General features: G+C 41.4%; 3 protein-coding genes and 1 long non-coding RNA gene across 4 annotated transcripts; 1 reads left to right on the top strand and 3 right to left on the bottom strand.

Moving 5' to 3' along the window:
* Positions 1-2547: 2547 nt before the first annotated feature.
* On the top strand, positions 2548-7143 carry LOC4337826 (double-stranded RNA-binding protein 2-like). The gene is made up of 5 exons (NM_001420168.1): positions 2548-2751; positions 3345-3496; positions 3647-3901; positions 5120-5339; positions 5584-7143. Exons 3-5 carry the CDS (start codon positions 3656-3658, stop codon positions 6897-6899), a joined length of 1782 nt encoding a protein of 593 aa, NP_001407097.1. The 5' UTR covers positions 2548-2751; positions 3345-3496; positions 3647-3655; the 3' UTR covers positions 6900-7143.
* LOC136356499 (uncharacterized) lies at positions 3306-5160 on the bottom strand. The gene is made up of 2 exons (XR_010741366.1): positions 5025-5160; positions 3306-4889 (listed from the first exon to the last, which is right to left on the bottom strand). It is a non-coding gene; the product is annotated as an uncharacterized lncRNA (long non-coding RNA).
* Positions 7144-7559: 416 nt separating the features above from the next.
* On the bottom strand, positions 7560-17698 carry LOC4337825 (probable chromatin-remodeling complex ATPase chain). Its single transcript, NM_001420169.1, has 25 exons — positions 17000-17698; positions 16293-16424; positions 16044-16147; positions 15335-15447; positions 13121-13218; positions 12812-12991; positions 12513-12734; positions 12223-12357; positions 11856-12138; positions 11696-11769; positions 11243-11463; positions 11077-11164; positions 10883-10976; positions 10612-10800; positions 10227-10258; positions 10006-10085; positions 9820-9909; positions 9647-9716; positions 9342-9387; positions 9199-9257; positions 8874-9039; positions 8520-8698; positions 8235-8441; positions 7994-8098; positions 7560-7891 (listed from the first exon to the last, which is right to left on the bottom strand). The coding sequence occupies exons 1-25, from the start codon at positions 17486-17488 to the stop codon at positions 7871-7873; spliced, it is 3477 nt and encodes a 1158-aa protein (NP_001407098.1). The 5' UTR covers positions 17489-17698; the 3' UTR covers positions 7560-7870.
* A 3673-nt stretch (positions 17699-21371) lies between these two features.
* On the bottom strand, positions 21372-23051 carry LOC4337824 (uncharacterized). The gene has a single exon (XM_066310822.1). The coding sequence runs from the start codon at positions 22998-23000 to the stop codon at positions 21780-21782; it is 1221 nt and encodes a 406-aa protein (XP_066166919.1). The 5' UTR covers positions 23001-23051; the 3' UTR covers positions 21372-21779.
* Positions 23052-24586: the final 1535 nt, after the last annotated feature.

Here is a 24586-nt window from a genome sequence, read left to right as displayed (position 1 = left end):
TAACCCGTCATTAGTATATGTGGGTTACTGTAGCACTTATAGCTAATCATGGACTAATTAGACTCAAAAGATTCGTCTCGCGATTTCCTCCCTAACTGTGTAATTAGTTTTTTTATTTATCTACATCTAATGCTTCATGCATGTGTCCAAAGATTTGATGTGATGTTTTTGGGAAAAAAATTTGAGGAACTAAACAGGGCCTTAGTAGAAGAAAACCTGCGATCTTCAATGATAACTGATAAACAATTCCAAAAGGGTGGTCAGTGCTGCCTAGCTTAGCTTGATACTAGGAACCTAGCACAATATATTTTGGTCATGTTTGGGGGAAACAAAGATGTAATTATCAGAATCTCTCCTAAACCTAAACAGGGCTTTTGCTTCTCTACTACACCTTCCATCTCAAAATATAAGTTTATTTATGTATTCTGTATTTAACGGGTGATCGTCCGTTTTATTTAAAAAAAATATAAAAAATTAAAAGAAATAACTCACACACAAAATATTATACATGTTTTTATCATCTAATAACAACAAAAATACTGATCATAACAAAATTTTAAATAAAACGGATGGTCAAGTATTGAAGACAAACCCATAAATAAACTTATTTTGGAAAGGAGTGGAAAGGAGGGGGTGTAGTAAAACAATCGCAGTAATGTACTTTGTGGTAGCATCTTGCTTGATCTGTCTCTAGCTGTGACTGAGTCATCATGCTCAAAGCTACCTACTTGCATCTGCTGCCTTGCATGGACAGCTTGCTTGATCTTCCTTCATTTCGCAAATCTCGACACATGGATAATCCCAAATGTATCTACTTCATAAATTGAAAAGAAAGTAAAAGTTATATTCATAGGCAAGCAAATCTCGACACATGAATCTCGGGAAAATGGGCCGTATGGAATAGCACAACCTAAAACGAAGGGTCAAACTTAAGTACTACTACTAGCATGAGATGAACACAATCATTTTGGCCACAATTAATTATAGTGGGCACTTTGCTTCTGACTAAGGCATCGTTCGTTTAGGGGTGATAGGGGAGATTGGCTCTCGTTTGCCGCGCGTACGCTTTTCAAACTACTAAACGGTGCGTTTTTTACAAAAAATTTCAATAGGAAAGTTGCTTTAAAAAATCATATTAATCTATTTTTGGAATTTAAAATAGTTAATACTTAATTAATCATGAGCTAATGGCTCACCTCGTTTTGCGTATCTTCCCAATCTCCTCAATCCCCTTCTCCTCAAACACTCCCTAAAGCTTCCTTTGGCCACAATTCGGTCAAGATGCAACTTTGACCTTTAATTCCGATTGCAAATTATCTCAAAACCCCAATGAACTATAACACCGTGAAGTACTTTAGATATAAAAGTTGGATATAGTTAAAAGTATTTGATGTTTGAAGTTATTAAAGTTTGACATGGAATTCAAAAAGCAACTTGTTTTTTGACAGGAGAGACCTATAGTAATATTGATTAAGGCTTCATCCTAAATGGATATTCGGTTCGGCTAACTTCACAATTTGTAGAAGTTTCTTTTAAAAAAATAAAATATATCTTTTTAAGTTTGTAATAATTAATACCCAACTAATCATGCGTTAATAGCTTGTCTTGTTTCACGCGTTGCCGATAACTTAAGGTAAAAACTGGTTTGAGTTTAAGCCTAAGGTCTGATTTAGGAGAGTTTATAGCAGCTGCAGGTTCTTTCAAAATCCCTAATTCCCAAAACAATCTGAATTCTTATATAGTTATAGAATTTAGTAAATAAATTAGAATCCAGAAACTAAAAAAATCCAGTTGTTTTCTAGATTCTTAGAAACTTATTACCAACCAATCATTACTCAGAATTTTAAGCTCTTTAAACATAACCATAAACTCGACGGTTTCTTAGCTTCTCATTAATTAGATACTAACATATGCTTATCTGAATCTCCAGCTCTAAATCATTCTAATGTTCTTATTTGTTTCATTATTAGATAATAGTACTAGTAATATGATGAGAAATGAAAGCGGACAAAAAGGTTAGCAAAGCCGACACACCCCTTCCCTCCCTTCCATAGTTCCATTCCCCCGCCCTGACCTCTTAATTACTCCCTCTCTCTCACACTCACACTCCCCTACTGCTCTATGACCATTCCTAACCTAATAACTAGGATAATATTAAATAAACTGACATCTAGGATAAAAAATAATATGGCAAGTGAATAAACGAGAAAAAAGAAGAAAACCATGTCTTGGATGAGACTTAGTTTCTACACAATATCTAAGATATCATGTGAGATAAGTAGCATTAAATTTAAGTATGGAATAGTGGTGTTTGCATTGGAAGAGTAATGTTTAGTACTAGTTTCTCGATGATGTGGAGTTTATAGAAACTATGTCTAGTGTCTTGGGTTGAGAATAACCTTAATTCTATCACTATTCACTCCTACTCCTCTAGTAGCAGTGGTTAGCACTTAGCTCTCGCCTAATGCTGCTCTCCGAGCTTAAGCTTAAGCTCAAGCTTAACCCATCCTCCTCTCCTCTCCTCCCACTCGCTCTCTCTCCCGCAGCGTCAGCCGCTTTGCCGCACTAGCAGCAGTAGCTACTACTACCAAGCAAGCGTAGACGACAGCAGCAGCAGCAGCAGCCTGCGCCGCGATCCCACCCACCCGGACGAGGAGGAGGAGGATTTTTTCCCCCTCTCTCCCCTTCGCTTTCCTGGAGCTTGAAGGATAGGGATCGAGGAGGAAGAAGACGAATCAAGAAGCAAGCAAGGTTGGTTTTGCTAACCTCTCGCTGTGCTTGGGGTTTGTTTTCTTGATTGGCTTCTTCGATCTGGGTGACGGGGGGTTTCGTCGATCTTGTTGGTGGTGGTGGTGAGGGTTTCTTGGTCTCTTCTCCGGCGGCGGCGGCGGCCATGGCGATGGCTGGGCTGGCTTCGTGGAGGGTCCGGCTGCTGCCTCCGCCGTCGCGGGATTTTGGGTGTTACCCCAGCGCCTGAATTTGATTAGTGTGTGGGTTTAACTTCAATTAATCATACGCGAATTTGGTTTCTGGATTTTGCTCTTCGTCCGGGCTGTGTTCTTGATTTTATTTTATTTTTACTGCGGCGTTGCATTGATTGGGTGGAGCTGAATCAGCCGTTCTTGCTGTCCTCCGGTTGTTCCATTGACTCCGCTGCTCCGGTACCGATGAGCTAAGCTGTGAGCCACAATTGTTCTGGATAATTGCATTGATCTCGTTCCCGTACGATTGTTACCGCGAACGCTAGCATTCGGTTTATTGCGTCTCTTAAATCCGAGAATTATGTCATCATCTGCAGCATTGCGAGTACAAACAGATGACACTTTTCCTCTTTATTTATGTAGTACTGTGTTGCAGCAAGAAGAGGATAGCAATGGCAAAAGAGAACTTAGAGAGAGAGAGAGACAGAGACAGAGGAGATAGTATGAGCAAAAGCAGTTCTCAACTCTGAACATTGATAGCTTCATCTTCATAGCTTGATAGAATTATATCCGAGGTATGTGCCTCTTCGCGTCATCGGTATATGCTGTTTTTGTATCATTGAGGGAACAAGATATGATCATTCTCCACCTTTTCGGGTTGCAATTACCGACCTGTAATTGTGACGTAGTTTCTGAGTGCATTTTTTTGCTTTCTTGGTGTGCAGCTTGCAGGCATGTACAAGAACCAGCTTCAGGAGCTTGCTCAGAGGAGCTGCTTCAATCTGCCATCCTATGCGTGCATCCGCGAGGGTCCAGATCACGCGCCACGGTTTAAGGCCACGGTTAATTTCAATGGAGAAACGTTCGAAAGCCCCGCCTTCTGTTCTACTCTGCGGCTGGCAGAGCATGCGGCGGCAGAGGTTGCGCTCAATGAGCTGTCGAAGAGAGGGCCATCATCGTCACTTGCTGCAAAAGTTCTGGTAGGTTCTGTTGATCCCTCCAGAAATTGATTCTCAAGCATTATGATATGGAAATCAGTTGCATGTCTTGTGTGAAAAACTTTTGCATTTGTCATCTTGAGAAATCTCTGGTATGTTTTGACTGACATCCTGGAAGAGCGCTAACCTTAGATCTCATTGTAGTTCTATGTAGAATCAGAGATTTAGTAACTTGTCATGGATGTTTTTTTGTTGATAAACAGATAAAGTGCTTGAACCAGGGGACAGTTAAATTGTATCCTTTCAGCTTTGCCAAATAAGATTCATGTCACATGTGTACTAGCTAGCAGATCACCTCAGATTGCATAGTTGCCAATCATCTATTGAGAACCACAAAAGGATATCACTGTCACATCATCATGCTTGTTAGTACCGAAAAAATCAGATTGGCATAGGAAGTTGAAAGTAACAGTCATCATCAGTTCTCTATTTAACTTGTTGTAGCTTAGTTTGATATGGTAAGAGTGAGGAATTGTCCATAGCTCAAGTCCATAACTCACAAGTCACAGTTAGACTTTTTGCTTAACATGCTAGACTTACTGACATATTACGCATCATCTCATTGCTTTATCTGTAAAAATACTTAGTTCAGTCCTTGTGCTTTATTTGACAAGTTGTACTTGCTGATGCTATTATGGCGGCTTGTACATGCTGCTTCTACTATATTGTAGTACATATTATAGTAGTTTCTCAGTGGATGGACATTGTGAAATGTCCTGGATCACTGGATGTAATTGGTGGTAAACCAACCTTTCCTTTGGTCAAAGGACAATAAATCTCATCTACGCTGTGGATGTATCTAAGATACTTCCAGTGGCAGGTGTATTAAAAGTTCAGTGTTCTTGACAATTCCCCCAAGCAATAAGTCAAAGGGATGTGGTATTATTTATGATGGATCGGTTGGGATGGTTTAACTCATTTATGATATCTGATGTTGATTTGCCAGTTGTCCCATCTAGTTGCATCATTCCTGATTTTGCAGTAAAAACAAATCAGTATACAACGTTGGCAGCCATGTGATTTTCTTCTTCCAGTGTGCATCTCTACAATGCTCACTGATGTCAGCATATGAAATGGATATTAAATAAATAAACATTGAGCTTACTTGTGTTTATTGTGCATATCCTTATATTGTGCATTCTGTAACCTCTTGAGGAATGGTTTTTCAAGCTGAGGGCCTAAAGCTGTTTCACTCCACAGGATGAAACTGGGATCTACAAGAACTTGCTTCAAGAAACAGCTCATCGAGCAGGTTTAAAACTGCCAGTGTACACTACAATTCGATCTGGGCCAGGTCATACACCTGTGTTCACATGCACAGTGGAGTTGGCAGGGATGACCTTTACTGGCAATCCCGGCAAGACCAAGAAACAAGCACAGAAAAATGCTGCTATGGCAGCCTGGTCTGAATTGAAGCAATGTGAGTATCTTCTCACCTTCTTACCACCTTTGGTCTCTTAATGCATGGTTCACTGGATGTACAACAATGGACCGCCTATGTGCTAAGTACTTTATTGGAAAAATAAAGAGGAAAGACAATCATATATGTTAATGGATCTTCCCTTATTAACCTATGCATAATGCACTGCGGCATTTCCTAGTCATTCCATTGTATCAACTTCAGAACTTTTTCACTGACTATTTGGTTTTGTTGTGCCTAACAGTGCCCCGAGTAGGTGAGCCATCATCCTCATCTTGTCCACCAGATCATGACGATGATGATCAGGAACAGATTATAGTGGCTCGTACTCTTGCAAGCTTGAATCAGACAAATGGAGGAAAGACACCACAGCAAAAGGAAAAACAGCAAAGCAGTAACCGCCCGTCATCTCGGAGACCCTCTTATCCGAAATCAAATGCATCATTTTATGGCCGGTTGCATTTACAAAAGCATGCATACCCAAGTGTTCCACCAGAGCAAGCAATGTACCATATGTGGCATCAGGTGCAAGCAACACAGCAGAAGCCGCATTTTCCAATGGTACCCACTATGGGCAGTACAGGCTTTCCACCGCCTCCAACTGTGCTCCACATGTACCCTCCACCTAGAGGGCAATTCACCATGCCATCCAGCCAAGATGGTTTAGGTCTTATTCCATGTTATCCTGAAGCTTCCCCCGTCCTTCCACGGTACTTCTCGCCTTATCCTGCCTCCTTTGTACCAAGACGTCCATTGCCAGTTAATGTTCACAAAATTCATGAGAAAAGGTTAGTGGGTGCTGATATGGTTGAGCTTCCTGATGCTGCGGTCTTCTCCCGATACACTGCTCCAGATTTCTCTGGTACATCAGAAAATGCTGTTCAAGATAACAAGAAAGAAGAATATACCGAGAGCAGTCCTGCCTCCGAGCAAGAAAGCAAATCTCATACTGCCTCAAGCTCCGCCACGCGTTCACCATCACAACAGCTAGAATCAAATCAAGATATAGAAATCATGGGCGGTTTGCGGTTGGAATCAAAGAAGCCCGCAGAACAGCCACCGGAGTCATCACCATCCAGGGTCAATCCTGTTCTTCTGTGTGAAACTGGCCAACGGCACCATTACAGTTCTGTTCGCCATGGTGATCCTGTCCACAGAAATAGTCCTCAAATAAGTGTGGCTACATCACCTAGTCCTATTCGTCGTGGTGATCCTGCCCACATAAACATTCCTCAAATAAGTGTGGCCACACCACCTGAGTGCCGGTCTCCCCGTGCACAAGCTCCACCAAGATTTGGAACAAGAATGCCGGTAAATTTGCCGAGTTCGTTATACCAGCAACGGCCTCCTTGGTTAGCTGCCTCAGTTACAATCAGAACAACTATCCCTGTATGCTCAGCGAGGCCAAATGTGGTGAACTCTAGTGCTGGAGCAGCTCAACCTGCTGTTCAGATCCTCTCGGCCTCGCCTAGAAAAGAAGAACCTGAAGCTCGCACGAACACCAGTGACACAAGCAATGCTGCAACGGCGAGTTCTGAGCTCAATAAGCTCCATATTTGAAAGTCACAGTTTTGGTTCATCTGAGCTTTAGTCAGGGCTGAGAACTTAACTCTCAGCTGCATCTCAGTTTTGATTGTTTCTTTTCCTTTCATTTTTTTTATCTCCTTGGGTATTTAGCTAGATAGACATAACTATATGAAGAGTTGGAGAGCGGGCATCTCTCGCGATATCTGAACCTGTTGGATTTTTTATGTACCACATCTTATCAAGAAGAGTGAATGGGAACAGTATATATACCGAATGCAATTTTTGTTTGTGAGATTTCAGACCGCACTGAGCATCCATAAAATGTAGTGCAGTGGAGTACATCTTCACTCCAGCTCTCTGCATCTTTATGGAGCCTGTTGTAATGTTCGTCACATGAATGCTTTTATCTCTTTTGATTCTCAGTACTTGGAAGTTGGAAGCTATTTGATTCTCTCAATACTTGGAAGTTGGAAGTAGTAGTTGCAGGATTGCCTGTGTATGATATTCTCACACCGCTATTGCAAGATATAGTTTGCCTGCAGTCGACTGGGTAATTACTAATTAGGCAGCAGAAGGCATAAAATGATACATGCGATGCCATATCCCCTTTCCAGGAAAAGGAGAGTATCATTACCTGTGCAATGATGCAGACGCCTGACGAGCGGTGGTACATTGGTGTGGAGACGACATGCATACAGGTAAAAGCAACTTTGTTTTATTTGATTGATGTCTCCAAAAGAGAGATCAACTACTTGTTATAGTTATGATCACCTAAAATTTGTAATGTTGCCCGTCCAATTTAAAACTTTAAAACACAACCACTTTAACCGGTATACAAGCTAACCATCTCACTAGAGTTATGTCTGCTAGTTTTTTTTTTTTTTTTTGAGCTAAAGCTACTGCTAGACAATTGGGATGTATCTGGGGTTTCCCCTTGGGTTTCATGTCAACCTCCAAATGAGCTCCCTAAATGCATATGGGGGGAGGAACGAACAATAATCAGATCACCCTCGCCTTCTCCTTCCCTGTGAGAAAAACAAGTGGGTGAGGTCCTACTTTACTGTAATAACCAAAACAGTGTGTGGTTCTAGTAAAGATGAACAGAATGCGATGTAAATAACACTTACCGAGCCTGCATTGGCTTCAGTGTAGGACTGGCGCCTCCTCTTCGAAGAGCTTTGTGGAGGGGTATCGAGCGACCTTGATGAAGAACGCTTTGCTGGCGACATATTCTGCAAGTGCAAGAAAGTAAAAAACTGAAGATTAGAAAGATTGCATTGTGATGACTACTAGGGCAATATGTTTGTACTTCACTATGAAGTGAACTAGAAGCCAAACGGGAATTGAAAAAGGTCTACTATGACCAACCTTCTTATCTTTCCTGGCCAATCTCTCACGCTCATCATATTCTTGGTTCTCCTTCTCCACTAGACGAATGAGGGTCTCGCACCTCCTAGCTAGCTCTTGGGTTGTTCTAGACTTCACAAACCAATCAAATCGGAACAAGGGCGACATGCGAAAGGCTGCTTTCAGTTCATCCCAGTTTCCGTATCCGAGTTTGTGCACCATGCATAACTGTAATAGACACAAGCTGTTAAAATGCAAAAAAGAAAGGGGCTTAAATTGTTCAGGAACAATTGTGGTGTAGCATACCATAAAACGATCACATTCTTCGTTGTATAACTTCCCTTTATTCTGGCCATACTGAATTTTCAACTCTAACCAAGGGTTCTTATAGCGGTCTAGCTTTTTCCCAATAGCTTTCATAATCTCATCCTTCCGGTATATCCTTGCTTCTCCTTTCTCAATGTTCTTAATAACTCGGTCATAATCTGATAGGATGAGGACATCATATTTAGTCAAAACAGATTTTGTATCTGACCATTACTCAGCTCAGCATGTAAGCAATCCATTACTTGGTTACAAGTTAATAACAAAGTCAGCTACACATTAAATAGGTCATCAGTAGGGAATACAAACAGTAAGAGAAAAGGTTACAAAATATACCATTTAATTCCTTGTATCTTTCCTGGAAAACTTTAGCGTACCGCTGCACCTCCTCTTCTGTTTTCCCCTCCATTTCAGAGGATATGTTCTTTATGTCATTACGACCGTACTTCTCACAAGCACGGATGAATGTATTGAAGTCCCTCCTTGTCCATGTCGAAAAGCCCTGGATATTATACAATGCAAAACCAAACAAACTCAGAGAAGGAACCAGATATAAAGCAGGCAGATATATTGAACGACAAAAACAGCATGTCCTTTTTCCCCCCTAGAATAAACAACAGTAACACTAAATCCAAAAAGGATTTTCATTGTTTGTAACCACCTCTTCCAATAGCTGCTCTTTCTCTTCTTGCTCCTCCACAGTCAACGGTTCCAGTTGATCTAAATATTAAAACAGAACTTGTCAGAACAAAAAAAAAACATCTATCTGCTTTAGTGCCACTATAAATGCATAGTTGGTAATACCTTCGTCATCACCCTCACCAACCGTATCCTTTTTCTGATTTGCTTGCTGGTTAAGATTTGTAAACAGGTAAAAATTAAGATCAAGAATCACGAAAACAATTCTCAGTCTCATTTAGTAGCATGTACACATAGACAATATGTTGGACATTGGGAAAACCAATTTATCTGGAAATTCTACATGACTAGGGAATAATATATCACAAACAAAGGCAACCTAATGACCTATCATATAGTAATATAATGTCTCATGCTTCTGACATAAGTAAAAAAACTGATATCGCAAATAGTTCTAGTGGAGAGATTACCACAAGGTATTTGACTTCCTTCTCATATAATTCATTGAGTCTCTGAGTGTTGAAGAACTGGAAATCATGCCTAACAAAAACAAAACCAAAATGAGTACACCACTGCAATTAAATGAAAAAAATATTAAAAATTTTGAAAAATGAAAAAAAAAAGACTATGTGAACAAGCTTACAAGTGTGGCATTCGAGGAATTCTCGGTTCCCTAGGTTTTGCTGGTGCACCTTGGCGAAGTGCTTGCTTGAAATAATCAGACTCAGAGTAGCTAATAGAAACATATTAACAAAAAAATAGTCTGATCAGAAGGAGACTATTATTCTCGTTATTAAAAATGGACATAACATAGTTATATAAAGCATACTTTCGCTTCCTTTCTCTTCTGCTGGTTGGCTCTATCCAGTTGTCAGTGACCAACTTCTTAAAATCAAGTTTGTTTTCATCCTTCAGAAAAAATAACGTGCATTCAATTATCACAAAATCGGACCAAATATGACAGCACATCTTAATATAAAAAACAATGATGATAATTAAACTGAACTTAGAGCATGCAGCAAACAACAGAACATAGCACTGTTTCATTACCTTATCATCATCAAAATCATACAGTTCAGCAGCTGCAGAAAAAACATGAATGAATAAGCTTGGTAAGAATACATTCCATATGTACACTAGAGCCATGTGGTGATTTTTTTGGGAAACATTAATTTGTGCAGACATATTTAACCATAACCTTTAGTCTAGAAAACTATAGAAGTAGTTAGAATGCATTATACAATTTGACAATATTTCAAAATGAGTCCGAAGTATGCGGACAAGTACTTGAACCTCCATTTCCAGATATTTTCTTAGAGTTATTAAGAACCAAAGAGACCAAACTTTATGAGTTTGTACTGAATATATGCAGACATAGAGAAGGAAGTGTGTGAGAGATATTGAGAGAGAGAGAGAGAGAGAGAGAGGGTCATACTGTCATCCATTTTGAACTTAATAGCATCTTCTGTGAACTTCTTCATTTTTGCATCAAGTTGTGCTGTTGCTTCTTCTCCCTTAGCGATGATGCGGTCAATATCTTCATCTGTTATTGTGCTATCCTTGGAGCTGAATACCATTTCAGCACCAAATCTGACCATCTGCAATAGCTCATCCTTATTGACAGCTGAAACACCACGACAGAAGAACATTAATTGATGTTTGAATTTTCATTTGTCAAGCAACATTTTATGAAGCAAAAAACTAACCTTTCTGCTCTGCCAATCGACCCTGTTGTATGACCAAAGCATCCAGGGCAAGCTTCTTATAAGCTCTCTCAATCACCTTTTCCTCAATTGTATACTGCATAGAATATGAAGCATATTCTGTTATATAAATAAATAGAAGATATTGCTTAGTGCTAAACCAGTGTTTTTAAATCTTAAAATAAATTAAATAAAACCTCAGTGCAGAAACGAAAAACTTGAACTTCTTTCTTTTGACCAATTCTATGTGCACGATCTTGCGCTTGCAGATCCACTTGAGGATTCCTGTGAAACCAAATAACCATAACCTTTAACTTCACAAATTGTAGAATGAGAAAAAATTACGATTTGAAAAGGACATACCAGTCACTGTCATAAAGAATAACAACATCAGCAGTAGCAAGATTTATCCCAAGACCACCTGCCCTAGTCGAAAGCAAGAAAACAAATTTTTCACTCCCTGGCTTGTTGAAAGCTTCAATCGAAGCATCACGATCTTCACCACCAGTATTCCCATCAATTCGGCAATATTGATACCCCTTGTACATCAGATAATCTTCCAAGATGTCCAAGAGCCTAGTCATCTGCAGGATACACAGTTGTGTATACACAAATGTTATGAAAACATAAAACATAGGCAGAAAAGCATTATATATAAAAAAAACACAAGATAAAAATGTGGACATTTGCATCAAACCAGCTCACAAGTAGAACACACACAAATCATGAAATAAGATTGCTATCATATCCTTGATGCTGTCTGAACTCTGACACAATGCAAATTCAACTTGAGTGTAACAGAAAGAAAATAGTGACCTGTGAGAAAATAAGTACTCTGGAATCACGTTCCTTTAGCTTGGGAAGTAATTTATCTAACAGAACCATTTTTCCTGTAAAATAAGAGTGCATGATCATATGTGCAGTATTGCAGAAATAGTACCAAATTATGACAAATACTAGAGTGGATGAATAGTACCTGCATTCTCAATTAGATGGTCTCCAGTGGTATAGGGTGGACCAGGCTCAGCACCTTGGAATAAATATGGATGGTTGCAGCACTTCCGCAATTGCATGGCTATGTTAAGAAGGCGTTTGCGTTCACCACCGGCATTGACAACCTCCAGATCTTTCTGAAGCAGAGCACGATAATATTGTTTTTGCATCTCAGACATTCCAACTTTAAGTATAGTTTCCTTTTTTGGTGGTAAACCTTTCTCAACATCAGATTTAAGCCTCCGAAGCAGAAATGGACGAAGAACCTTCAAGTGTAACATGTTACACAAATCATACAAGGAAAACCAACATGATCTATCAATTGAGAATATGGATATCAAATCTGTTACCTTATGAAGCTGCTGAACAACTTCATGTTGATCATTTTCCCCTGAGATTTGGAACCAATCATCAAAAGTCTCAGCAGAGCTAAATATTTCAGGCAACAAGAAGTTGAGAAGAGACCAAAGTTCATGAAGATTATTCTGCAGCATAATCAAGTCAGTGGTGATAAAATTGGACATAACTTGAACTTGAAGAAATGTATACTGAAGCAAATTACCATAATTAGATTAGAAAGAGTACAAAATTTGCATAGGTAGCAATGTAGAATTAATGTGACAAGGTGGTGCTAACATACCTGTAGTGGAGTGCCCGTAATGAGGAGACGATAATTAGTATTGTAAATCCTCATAGTCTTAGAGAGAAGGGAATTTTCATTTTTTATCCGGTGGGCTTCATCAATAATAATATAACGCCAGCTGAAACGCTTCAATGCAGTTTTTTCTTTAATTGCCATTTCAAAACTAGTAACACAGACGTCAAACTTCCCTGGGACTAACAAATTTTCCCGGATATGGTTCTGACCAAGTATGACAAATATGTTAGCAATATACCACAAGAAGTTCACATGAATGACAGAGATAACATGGGGATTACCCTTTCTTCGGGGTTTCCTAAGAACTTGATAGCACGCAGAACAGGACAAAACCGTTGTATTTCCTTCATCCAGTTCCCAAGAGTGGACTTTGGTGCAACAACCATGTGGGGACCGGTTATTCCTCTAAACTCATGCAAATATCCAAGCAGTGATATAGTTTGAAGGGTTTTTCCAAGACCCTGAACGAGAAGGATTTCATGCCAAATATGAGCTCATGAAGTTGAATTAAGCATAACCATATAAGAGTCAATAAGTATAATCTTAATGTTAATTGATATGTGTAACAACAATGAAGAGCAATAGAGTACCATCTCATCAGCCAATATTCCATTGATGCCATTCTCATACAAGCGTATGAGCCAATTAAGTCCAGCTAGTTGGTAATCTCTCATCTTTCCTTTTATGCCTGTCAAGTAAACCAACAAGAATATAATGATCATTTAGTAGTTAACATAAACTGATGAGATTGCACGAGTCTGTGACGGACTCATTTTAATCACAAAGAAAGCTACCAGGGCATTTGTACATAAACACTACCATTCAGTTATAACAAGGATGTGAAGATAACAACATCTGGACATAAACACGGGTTAAATGCTGTGAAGGATGCAGACTTATCCCCAAAAAATATAATCAAATGAATGAACTAGGAGTCTAGGACAACAACTAGCGTAATTGCACCTTGCTATCACACACACCTACGAACTAAGAGAGAGCCAGCTGAGCAGCAGCAGATCGGGTATGTCCAGATCTACCGGGTAGAAACTACCGGGTACCTGTTGTATGTATTTTTCTTCTACAATTAAGTGCAATCCATGAAAGCCACAATTAATCCCTCTAATTCCTCCTCTTTAATAGATAAAAAACTAACAACTTTTGTTCTACAGACTGCTTTGATGTTTTTTTCTTTAAAAAACAGACTATTTTGACAAAAAGCTGATGTTGCACAGCATACGGTCGCTGACTTGGACCTTGGTTCACACAAGAACAAAAGCATGTCGACTAAACAAGCAGCATGCAAAAGAACAATTTTAGAAAGACAGAAGTCAGTTTCTTCTTCCTTTCTAAATTTACCGCGTCCTTTTTGTCTGTTTTCAGTGGAGCAAATATTCGAACCGTTTACGCTTAATTATATCAGGGTGCCGTGAAAAGCTCCCTAATCGGAGTCCTCATAGATATCATTTCAAGGGCTTTTTCGGGGGAATATCATCAATCGTCTGATCAATGACAAAATAAATTTGAATTGACCTAAAGATGAAACATTTTAGGAGAATTAAAACTAGCAAACTTGGACAAACAATTTTATAGCTTTGTTTGGATGGAACGGAATCCTTGCCCAACACGTGTAAGCCAATGAAAATTAGTATAATTCTCACGTGGACATGGAAACGTGTGCCGGAATCCGACTCGAACTAGTGTGTCTGATTCGGCACAAAAGAATTTGACACACAAAATCCTTCCTGGAATCCAACACGAGCGTCAAAACCCGATTCGGACTCGGGATGTCCGATTCAGCAAAATAAATTCAAAGCAACACATATGTTCTAGTCAAAGTGTTCGAGGTTGCATTTCATCGAAACAATGGCTTTATTCTCAGGTGACACTGAACAAAATGTGTGAGTGGTGTTTATGGGAGGTTCTCTCTATTGGTATGTCTTCTCGACGGTGTGCCTTTGGCACAAAAGAATTGGGCACACAAAATACTTCTTGGAATCCAGCATGGATGTCGGAAGCCGACTTGGATTCTGGGGTCCGATTCGGCAAAAAAAATTGGACACGAGTGTCTAGGTAATATTGTAAATTCAAAGCAACGCCTATGTTCTAGTCAAAGTGTTTGAGGTTGCATTTCATCGAAACAATGGCTTTATACTTGGGTGAGGCCGAACAAAATGTGTGAGTGGTCTTTATGAGAGGTTCTCTCTATTGGTACGTCTTCTTGACTTGGGTTGGTGTTGGTATTTTATTGCACCTTTCCCAGTCTTAAATTAACGGCTGAGTTCCTACATCCGTTTCAGAAAAAAAAAAAAAGGGGGAGGAGCACATCCTATTCCTATCCAGTACAAAAAAAACACGGAGAATACAAATCTAGTTATGGCCATCAGGCTCTACATCCTCATCACTAACACAGACAAACAACATTAACACTTTCACCCAGTCTTGCTCAAATAATGGCTATAGATATTATCTCCTTTCCTGCCAGTAGGAGCAAGAGTAGTTGAGAAATCAGAACCAGGGTTTCCTTTCCATAACAGGCCGTGAGATGAAGCAACATAATTTACTGCATTCCCTCACAACAGCTTTCGTTTTAAACACCATCCGAACAGAAAAAAAAATCACAAAATGTTGATTAATTCAGCACAAGTAATCGCAAATTCGCAATGAAATTGCGAACCGTTCTATACTGTTTCGCCATCAAACAAATCGAACCTTCCATGCAAAATAAACATTTTCGTTACACAAACTGCATTTAAGACTGGCTTGTAAAACAAAAGGTTTGACAGAATCATCAAGCAAATGCTCACATGATGGTTGTGAAACCAGACGGGTCCCTCCTGCACCATCAAGGGCATCTTCCTCCTCCTTGAGATACTCCTCATCTTCTTCCTCCTCTGTCATCTTTGATGCATGACGTCCCCTAAGATCCTTACCACATTAGCTAAACAAAGAAGACCTATGAAGAACAAAGAAATATGTACCACAACAAGAAGAGATAGATGCCCTGGATAAATAGATCTGAATGTTGTGGTAAGTAGTACCATTCCCCAAAAATTATTGAAATATGTTTAACAAATACCACTTGATACTAGAATACTAGATAGCTAGGGCACAAAAAGATGTTGAAAGCTCTATGCACTCATCAAAATTTACTGAAAATGATAAATGAGCCAAAGATGACTGGTTAGGTGCATGTTTTAACAGCTTGACCATTTTTAACTACTTTAAATCTGAAATCTGAATATGTTGAAGTTCCAATAGAGAAAAGCTTTTCTTAATAATCCTGACAATGTTCAGCTAAAGGAATGCACTACATGATATCTTGGAGTTCATCAAGGCTATGAAGATGGGAATGGGACGGCAAGTCATCACTACCAGGTCTCAAAAACAGAAAGTATTTCGCATATTACAGAAAAATATTGGCACTGTACTGTTGTAACAAATGACAAATGGTTAGCAGTAACTTCCCTTAATGGAAAGTATGGGGTTAGCATATTTATCCAAGGAAGAATATACCTTCCACGTGATTTCTTCTCTGTCGATTGGTTTCCTTTCGCAAAATGAGCAAATATTTCAGTTTGCTGCAGGAGATACTTCAGACGTCCCTTCCCCTTGTTGTTCTGTCCATGAATTTAATATTCTAAGCTACCACAGAACTCAAAGCCATGAAGTGAACGCAAAAAAGCACAGAAGATTTAGATCACATGTCAATAAGGTATTCCTATTTGGAGGTTAATCGCTAGGAGATATGGGAACTTATCAAACCATGTCAGCATCAATGGCCTTATTTTGGGCATCCAGTATTTCCTGGATTTTGTGCTTCTTCAGCTTTTGCATCTCCCTGAGCTTTGCTCGCTCCCGCTTCCCGATCTCTGCGTTTCCAGTAGCATCTTCCAACTGCAATTGAAGACAAGCAACTCAGTGATGTTGAGTGACACTCAGAGTAGTCACTCCCCTTCAAAATATTTTGAAACTCTTTTTTAGAACTAACAATCACTCCTTTGATAACTGTAAACCATGCTGATTGGCTAATTGCGATAAAAAACTACTTCAGTAGCACAAATATACCACGAAGCTTTAAACATTTTGCTACAGCACACTTACGCATAAAGAAAACCCAAACGGATACAGGAATCCTCACCAGATGGACCAAACAAGAACAACTTTACTAAAATTTACAACCTATTGCACGGGAGAGGACTGCCTCTCTTTCTAAAAAAAAACAATCTACAATTTTAAATGAACACTAATATCATCCCTCAAATGTCTACAGGAGTATAGACGCATAACAGATTACTTTACAGCTAAACAGAGGGAAACAGGAAAAAAATCTGTATAATCAACGGAAATCTGCTGATTTCGTTTCAGAAAAAGAGAAATCATAGCATAATCGCTACCACCTATCAACAGATTCAAACATAAACCACCCAACCCCTACCAGCACCTAGATCACCAAACCGTGCCACACCCACCTTGTCGCCATCTTCACCGCCGCCATCCTTCCCGGCGGCGACCTCGTCGTCCTCCGTGGACTGCGACTCCTCCTCCGCGCCCCCGTCATCGCCCACTTCTTCGTCGTCGTCGTCCCCTCCGGCGCCGGTGGTGACCGCCTCGATCTCCTCCTCATCAACCTCCTCCTCTTCCTCTTCCCCAGCCCCCTGCTCCTCCTCCACCTCCTCTTCCTCCTCCTCACCCTCCGCCTCTGCTTCCTCCTCCCCGACACTAGACTCCTCCTCTTCCTCCTCCTCCACTTGCTCCCCATCCGCCTCACCCTCCACCTCCTGCTCCTCCTCGTCCCCGCTAAACCCCTCCTCCTCCTCCCCCTGCTCCTCCTGCTGCTCCTCCCCCTCTTCCTCTTCTACCTCCTCCTCCTCCTCCTCGCCGGCGGAAGACGAAGGGGAGAGCTGCTCCTCCTCCGAGTCGTCGTCGTCGCCGTCGCCATACTTCCCCGGCTTCCCCATCACGCCTCGCTCGAGGCGGCGGCGGCGGCGGTGGCGGCTAGGGTTTCGGGAGATTTGCGAGAGGCGGATCGGGGGTGGGGAATTGAATTGGATTGGAGTTGCCGAATTGGGGGATTGGGGTGATCTTATATTGAAGCGGTTTCGCCTTGTCGCCGCTCGCGCGGGGGCGGCGTGAAATGAACTAGTGAAGAAACGGAAGAGGAAAGAAATTGGAGCGGAGTGGAGGTAGGGGGCTTTTTTACGATTTGGTCCCTCCAGAATTGAGTATTTCTTCCCGCCCAGCGTGTGGGGAGGGAGGGCCGGGCTGTGGATGTTGGGGGGCCTTCTTGGGCTGGAATACAAAATGTAGTTTTAGCCAATGGGCTTAATTGATAGTGGGCCTTTTTTATGTTTTGCTTCCTTCGTCGGCTTTTCAGCGAAAATGACCTTCCGTATCTAACGTTGATCGGCCGAATGTTGTGATGAATTGACACCGGCGACTTCACTGTGCAAATTTGATATAGTTCTATCATCTACTGATACCATTCAATACTTCTTAAAAGTGATGGAGTCTCTTCTGCCACACCATCTATACCACCGATATTAGGGTTCTACAATCTATATTATTACATCACCCTTCAACGATTTCTCTCCCGTTTCATAGCTAACTCTCTATAAATTTGGAATCACCTACTTGTTCAATAAGAAAAATAATGAAAGTACTATTTGGATTAAATATGTGCTTAATTAACTTAATAAGCCGAAACTCAAATTTGTTTTCCGTTGCAACGCAAAGGCTCTTAGCATCACTAAATCTTTATGTTTACCTTGCGTATTTTTTTAGTTAGGTATAGATCTATCCTTTTTCACGTCGCGCAGTGGATAGCTTTTCTAGTTTGGTTAGGTCAAGACATCTCATCCTTATGCCGCCACATGCAATCTCTTGCCGATTCCTCGCGTCGCTGAAGCTAGGGTTTCCCTCCATTTTTCCCTTCATCTGCACCACTGTGGAGTCCACCATAAGGCATGTCTCTACACCTCCACTGCACTTTATTGGCATTAGCCATCACACAGTTCTCATCCGCTTTTCACAATGTTGCAAATGGATTCCCCGTGCTGGGAAGACGTTGTGACACCTCAAATCCGCCGATATCTCCACCGTAGCTTGACATCGACCTTCCTCCTTTCTCCAATAACCTGAGCTTCAATTCATGGCACGTTCCATTATCCCCATATTCCCTAAGCTGGCCACCATAATCGATAGATGCACTGAGCCATAGGACGCATTCCTCCTCCGTTTTTTGTTGTCGTCACATCTTCGGATCCCCTCCATCATTGCCACTTCCTCTGCTCGGCCAAAGCAGCCCTAGGAAAGAGGAGTGGTGCAGGTCGACACTATTTCCATGTGGCCAAGCCAAACCACTTGGCTTGAGCTCGAAGAAGTTCCTATGTAGTTGGACTTGGACCCAGCAAGCCTCTTCGATCCAAGAAAAATTTAAGCCTGGATTGAACCGACCTATTGGCGGGTTCAGTGCATGATACCATGATTTCACTGCTCCATCAACTTTTAGTGGGTTTTTTCGGTTTTCTCCTATATTACATAGTACACTAACCCTAGACTTCACCACAATTTTGACATTTTGATCCTTTCACTAAAGTTATTCTATAACTAGACCTTGGTAAAAACTAAAATCAGAAATAGACCTTTACCTCAGCGCCGTAGGCCTTGGCACTTCGGCCCACCATGTCAATGTCAAGCCCATTGACATTGACACCGTGAAATATGGCGCTAAGATGTTGAGCCTCAACGCCAAAGTCCATGGCGTTGAGGTAGAAGCCTACTTTTGGTTATAATTTTTGTCATGGTTCATTTATAGAATAAGTTTTGTGAAAGGGTTAAAATGTCAAATTTTCGTATAGAACTTTGAATTCATTAGGACCTAATTTGAAGTGCCCAGCAGGTTGCAAGACACCAGCAGCACACCTCTCAGTTGCATGAGATATAATAGGATGGCCCTTGGCATTTTTTTTCTTCATACCACCGAAGCAGATCCTCTTGGGAATTGCTGACCTGAACATGGTTTCAAAACCCTGCAAAACAAAAGCTAAGGAGAACCGCTGTCATCAATGAACTTTAGAGGAAGGTTTCATGTAACTTCTTGTGCACTGAGTCAATGACCATGACCACCATGAACATATGGGACATGTGTTCATGAACTTATTCAGCAAATATATTGAGATTGCCCTTTTCCTGCACAAGGGCCTCACCACTACTGAAGATTATTCTCACATCTACATGGTCACATAAAATAGGCAGAGCGGTCAACTTAGAACAGCATTAAGCAATCAGACATAACGAAACAAGTCAGCGAACTTACCCGCCTTACTCACACCGCTTTAACATCTGAGATTCTGAGGGAGAGAATCCATTGCTTCCTGAGCCACCCTGCTTGTTGACAAAAAAACTTAACCTTATGAGGACCTTGATTCCTCTTTGGATGCATTGATGAAAAATCGAGAAAAGTCTTCGGCTCTTAGTTCACTCATTAGAATGGAAAATCAATTGAGATGAAATATAATCATACAGCTCATTGAACAATATCCCTATCTCATTTGTTGCTATGGAATTTCTCCCAGCCAACATAATGTATCATCTCTTCACCATATCCTATCACAGTGCCCAAAGACTTGAAACTGATGTCCAGACTAAGCAAAGGGCTTCTGTGCTCTCAAACCCCTGTAATGTAACTGATCTTGGGAAAACTTGGACTCCTAGAACGACTGAAACATAAGCAAGGACAAGTTCTGCAAATTTCTTCTACAAGGCACTGAAAGTACAAAATTTCAAATATATACTCTTTTCTTTCAACAAAAAAAGAAGACCAAGGGAAATCAAACTTCATTTGAAGACTAAAGAATTCACTTTGCTCACTGTGTTTACAAAGGATATATTGCTGGGATAGCTCTACGCAACGATGCAATCTTGTGTCAGGAATCAGGATAGTAACACAAAAATTGAATAAAAATGCCTTTATTTCTTTTCTTTAACACAGAGGATGACAATACTAGCAAATATAAATTTGTTTCAGTTAGTATACGACACCATCACCGGACCAATGAAACATGAGATGTTGTAGGCTCACCACACAGTAGAGAAACTAAAAGAGAAAATAACCACATCAAAGGAAAGGGCACTCGCTTGAATTAATCCGATTTCACAATAAATTATATCACAAGCTTTGGTTTCTACTTACCCATGGAAATTGAAATTGGCAGGAGTAGATGCTGATGCTTCCGCATTCTCCCAAACTGGCAAACCGGCAAAGCACTCTTAACTCTTAAGCTAGCTAGGGACACACTCTCAGTCCCTCTACAACTCTACTTGGGAACAAATTCCCATATGGAAGGGAAAAATCTCCCTTCCTTAGATTCCTAATCACCAGAATCCGTGATGAAACTATCAGATCAAATTTTACACAGTAAAGTCGATGATGTCAATTATTGATGGTAAAGGTCATGTCACTTGAATTAATCCGGTTTCAAATTAAATTATGTCACAAGCTTTGGTTTGTACTTACAGATGCAAATTGAATTGTCAGGAGTAAGATGCTGATTCTTTCGCATTCTCCCAAACCACCAAACCGGCAAACTGGCAAAACACTCTTAAGCTTGGTCCCTCTACAACTCTACTTGGGAACAAATTCCCATAGAAGGGAAAAATCTCCCTTCCATAGTTTCCTAATCACTAGAATCCTTGATGAAACTAAGGGCATGTACAATGGTCTTTATTAGCGGTCTCTCTTTATTGTCATGCAAGCATATTTGGTGATGTGGAAGAGAGAGAGAAAAGAAAAGAGAAAGATGGTTGCTACACATGACAACAGCATAGAGTCGACTCTTAGCATTTATTAGGAAATTTTTTATTGCATTGAGTCTAATAAAGGAAAGATGACTAGTAAGAAAGTATTTTGGTACATTAATGATTAGAGACCGTATTGTCTTAACTATTGTAACGTGATAGCCTCTAATTAACGTAGAGACCATATCGGTCTCTACCTTTGTACTTGCCATAATAGATCAAATTTACTCCCTCCGTTTCATAATGTAAGACTTTCTAACATTGCCCACATTCATATAGATGTTAATGAATCTAGTCACACACATATGTCTAGATTTATTAACATCTATATGAATGTGAGTAATGCTAAAAAGTCTTATATGAATGTGAGTAATGCTAAAAAGTCTTATATTGTGAAACAGAGGAAGTATACAGTAAAGTCAATGATGTCAATTATTGATGGCGAAGGCCATGTCACTTATGCTTGAAGAAGGGTTGTTTGAGGCAAAACCAGGAATACGGCAACAAGGAGCGATCGGCGGCGCATTTGCCATCTTCTTCGCTTGGCTCATCTTCCTGAAATTGTGGATGCGGAATCAGCTCCGAAGCATTTGCCCCTAAATCCATGGCGATAGCCCAATGCCGATGCGGGGCATTGTCGTGCTCGACGAAGTAGACACAGTTCCTCCTGATCGCGGGGAACTCCGCAGCGGAGAGCGCGAGCGCGTCGCCGCGGCCCAGCAAGAGCGCGTGCTCGCCGAGGTCCGTCACCGGCGAGAGCTCGAGGTCCGCCGCCGCCGCCGCCCACTCCATCCTGAACACCTTGGCGACCATCTGTACACTCCGGCGGTGGCATTCCCAGTAGAGCACGGCGAGCAGCAGGTCGACGCCGTCGGCGGCGGCGACCACGTGCGCGGCGCGCAGGCTGCGGCCTTGCCTGGACAGCTCGCACGCGCGGTCGGCGTCGAGGTAGACGAAGGTGGAGCGGACGCGCGGCGGTGGCCATGGCGCGCCGGCGTCGTGGCGGAGGTCGTACGCGTAGAGGTACCAGTACCTGACGGTGAGGTAGAAGAAGCCGCCGTGGAACGCCGCGCTGTCGATCCTGTCCATCGGCGGCTCGCGCTGCGGCGTCCAGGCGGCGTCGCCGGGGCGCCAGAAGAAGAGCGTCTGCCACTTGCCCGCGACGCTGAAGGGCTGGCTGGCGATCGCCATCCACCCCGGCGAGGCCGCGGCGGCGAGGGGGTCGCCGGAGAGGAAGATCTGCGGGGCGAACCCCGCGCGGGGCAGCGGGGGCATCGCGATCTCCGCCCTGGAGACGGGCTCCCAGAGGACGAGCCGCGTCGGGGAGCGCGGCGCGTCCGCCAGGGCGAGCCACCCGCGCGGCGTGCCGCAGCAGTACGGGAGCCCCGCCGGCGGCGCGTCGCCGAAGCAGGGGATGATCCTCTGGCCGCCGCCATGGGGGAGCCAGAAGGAGTAGTCCTCGCCGATGGCGCTGACAATGCGCGACGTCTCGTGGCCGGCCACGATCCATGGCCGGGCGGCAGCCAAGGGGGCCGTGGAGGCGCGCCAATGGGCGCAAACCTGGTGGATGTGGAGCACGTCGGCGTCGTAGCTCAGGGTGGACCAGCCGCCATCGCCGGCGCCACCGTCCATCCCTTTGCCTAAACATCTCTTCTTTTTCGTGGGAGACACCATGGAGGGAACCAACAGTGAAGGTCCTCTTCTTACCCCCAAGAAAAAAAGAAGGGTGGAATCTAACAAGCCTCCTCCCAATCAACAAGTCCGAACCAAATCATGCCTAAATCCAACACGACCTTTTCTATATCTCTATGACCGTGTTGAGTTGTTTTGGCGAAAAAAAAATTAACGTATACGGACATACATTTAAAGTATTAAATATAGACTAATAATAAAACAAATTACATATTTCACCTATAAACTGCGAGATAAATCTATTAAGTCTAATTAATATGTCATTAGTAAATGTTTACTGTAGCACAACATTATCAAATCATGGCATAATTAGGCTCAAAAGATTCGTCTCGCAATTTATATACAAACTGTGCAATTGATTTTTTTATTCACATTTAATGTTTCATGTATATGTTCAAACGTTGGATGTAACGGAAAAGTTGAAAGTTTGAAGAGAATTAAACACAGCCTATCTCTATCTCTTCTCTTCTCTTCTCTTCTCTTTTATACTATCTATCTATCTACTTCTACAGTTCTACTTCTATCTACTATCTACTTAAAAAATAAAAGAAGTTTATGTTGTCCGGAGGATGTTAGAAACATTATAAAAAACAATATAAAGAAAGATGATTGTATGTTAATTTATAGAATTCAATGAATTATAGATGATGTTGCATGCTTACATAAGTTTTTCAGTGTAATTATTGCTAGTGGATGATGAGTGGCACAGTGGCGGATCCAGGAATACTTTTGAGCTTGGGCAAGTCTAACAGCGAAAAACAAATATACATAAATCAATTCAAATATGTATACCTTTTATCATATACGTATGTAAAATTGACGGTCATCGAGTTCTAATTTAGGAGAGGAAATCCTATGAGAATATATCAATGAGATGATGGCTATATAGGCTAGAGTATGGAGTTTGTACTATCTTATTGAAAAAAAAATAAGACTGATACCAGAAAGTTATATAATTTTATCTTTAGATCATAATTGTGATGGTGTGAAATTGAATTAATTATCTGAAAGTAACAGGCATTTAGTTAAGCATGGTAATCAACAAGAAGATTCACGTGCAAGAGGGCATTACCTATAAATTGTATGCTGATTAGCTGGTGACTAAACATTGTAACTAAGTGCTGATAAACTGCTGCATAGTGGTGGAGCCTGGGCACTTGCCCGCGCTGGCCGGGCCCTATCTCCACCATTGAGGTGGTATATTTGTATGTCGAGCTTTATACTAGTGGGCTGTAATTTTATAGTAAGATAGGATTAACTTAATAAGCTACAAAATCATTTGTTTTCCATTGCAACACACAAGCTCTTGTTAGCATCACTAAATCTCTATGTTTACATGTATTTTTTAATTAGGTATAAATCTATATTTTTCTCCGTCACGCAGTGGATAGCTTTTCTAGTTTGGTTCTTGATCGGCATTAGCCAATCCGGAGGGTCAAGACATCTCATCCTTCTATCGCTACATACAATCTCTTGTCGATTCCTCGTGTCGCCGAAGCTAGGGTTTCCCTCCCTTTTCCCTTCATCTCCACCATTGTGGAGTCCACCATTAAGGCATGCCTCTACTC

Source organism: Oryza sativa, chromosome 5 (genome assembly GCF_034140825.1).
Source record: "Oryza sativa Japonica Group chromosome 5, ASM3414082v1".
NCBI classification, from domain to species: domain Eukaryota; kingdom Viridiplantae; phylum Streptophyta; class Magnoliopsida; order Poales; family Poaceae; genus Oryza; species Oryza sativa.
The sequence above is the reverse complement of the archived record's forward strand: the minus strand, read 5'-3'. Positions and strand labels throughout refer to the sequence as shown.

Excerpts from the sequence above, each read along its gene's own strand:
- LOC4337826 (NM_001420168.1), top strand. The coding sequence starts at position 3,656 with ATGTACAAGAACCAGCTTCAGGAGCTTGCTCAGAGGAGCTGCTTCAAT. Across the intron at positions 3,902-5,119 it reads CACTTGCTGCAAAAGTTCTG|GATGAAACTGGGATCTACAA; the intron begins GTAGGTTCTGTT and ends TTCACTCCACAG. Across the intron at positions 5,340-5,583 it reads CTGGTCTGAATTGAAGCAAT|TGCCCCGAGTAGGTGAGCCA; the intron begins GTGAGTATCTTC and ends TGTGCCTAACAG.
- LOC4337825 (NM_001420169.1), bottom strand. The coding sequence starts at position 17,488 with ATGGGGAAGCCGGGGAAGTATGGCGACGGCGACGACGACGACTCGGAG. Across the intron at positions 9,388-9,646 it reads AGGAAGTCAAATACCTTGTG|CAAGCAAATCAGAAAAAGGA; the intron begins GTAATCTCTCCA and ends AATCTTAACCAG. Across the intron at positions 9,040-9,198 it reads AAGAGCAGCTATTGGAAGAG|GGCTTTTCGACATGGACAAG; the intron begins GTGGTTACAAAC and ends TATAATATCCAG.
- LOC4337824 (XM_066310822.1), bottom strand. The coding sequence starts at position 23,000 with ATGGTGTCTCCCACGAAAAAGAAGAGATGTTTAGGCAAAGGGATGGAC.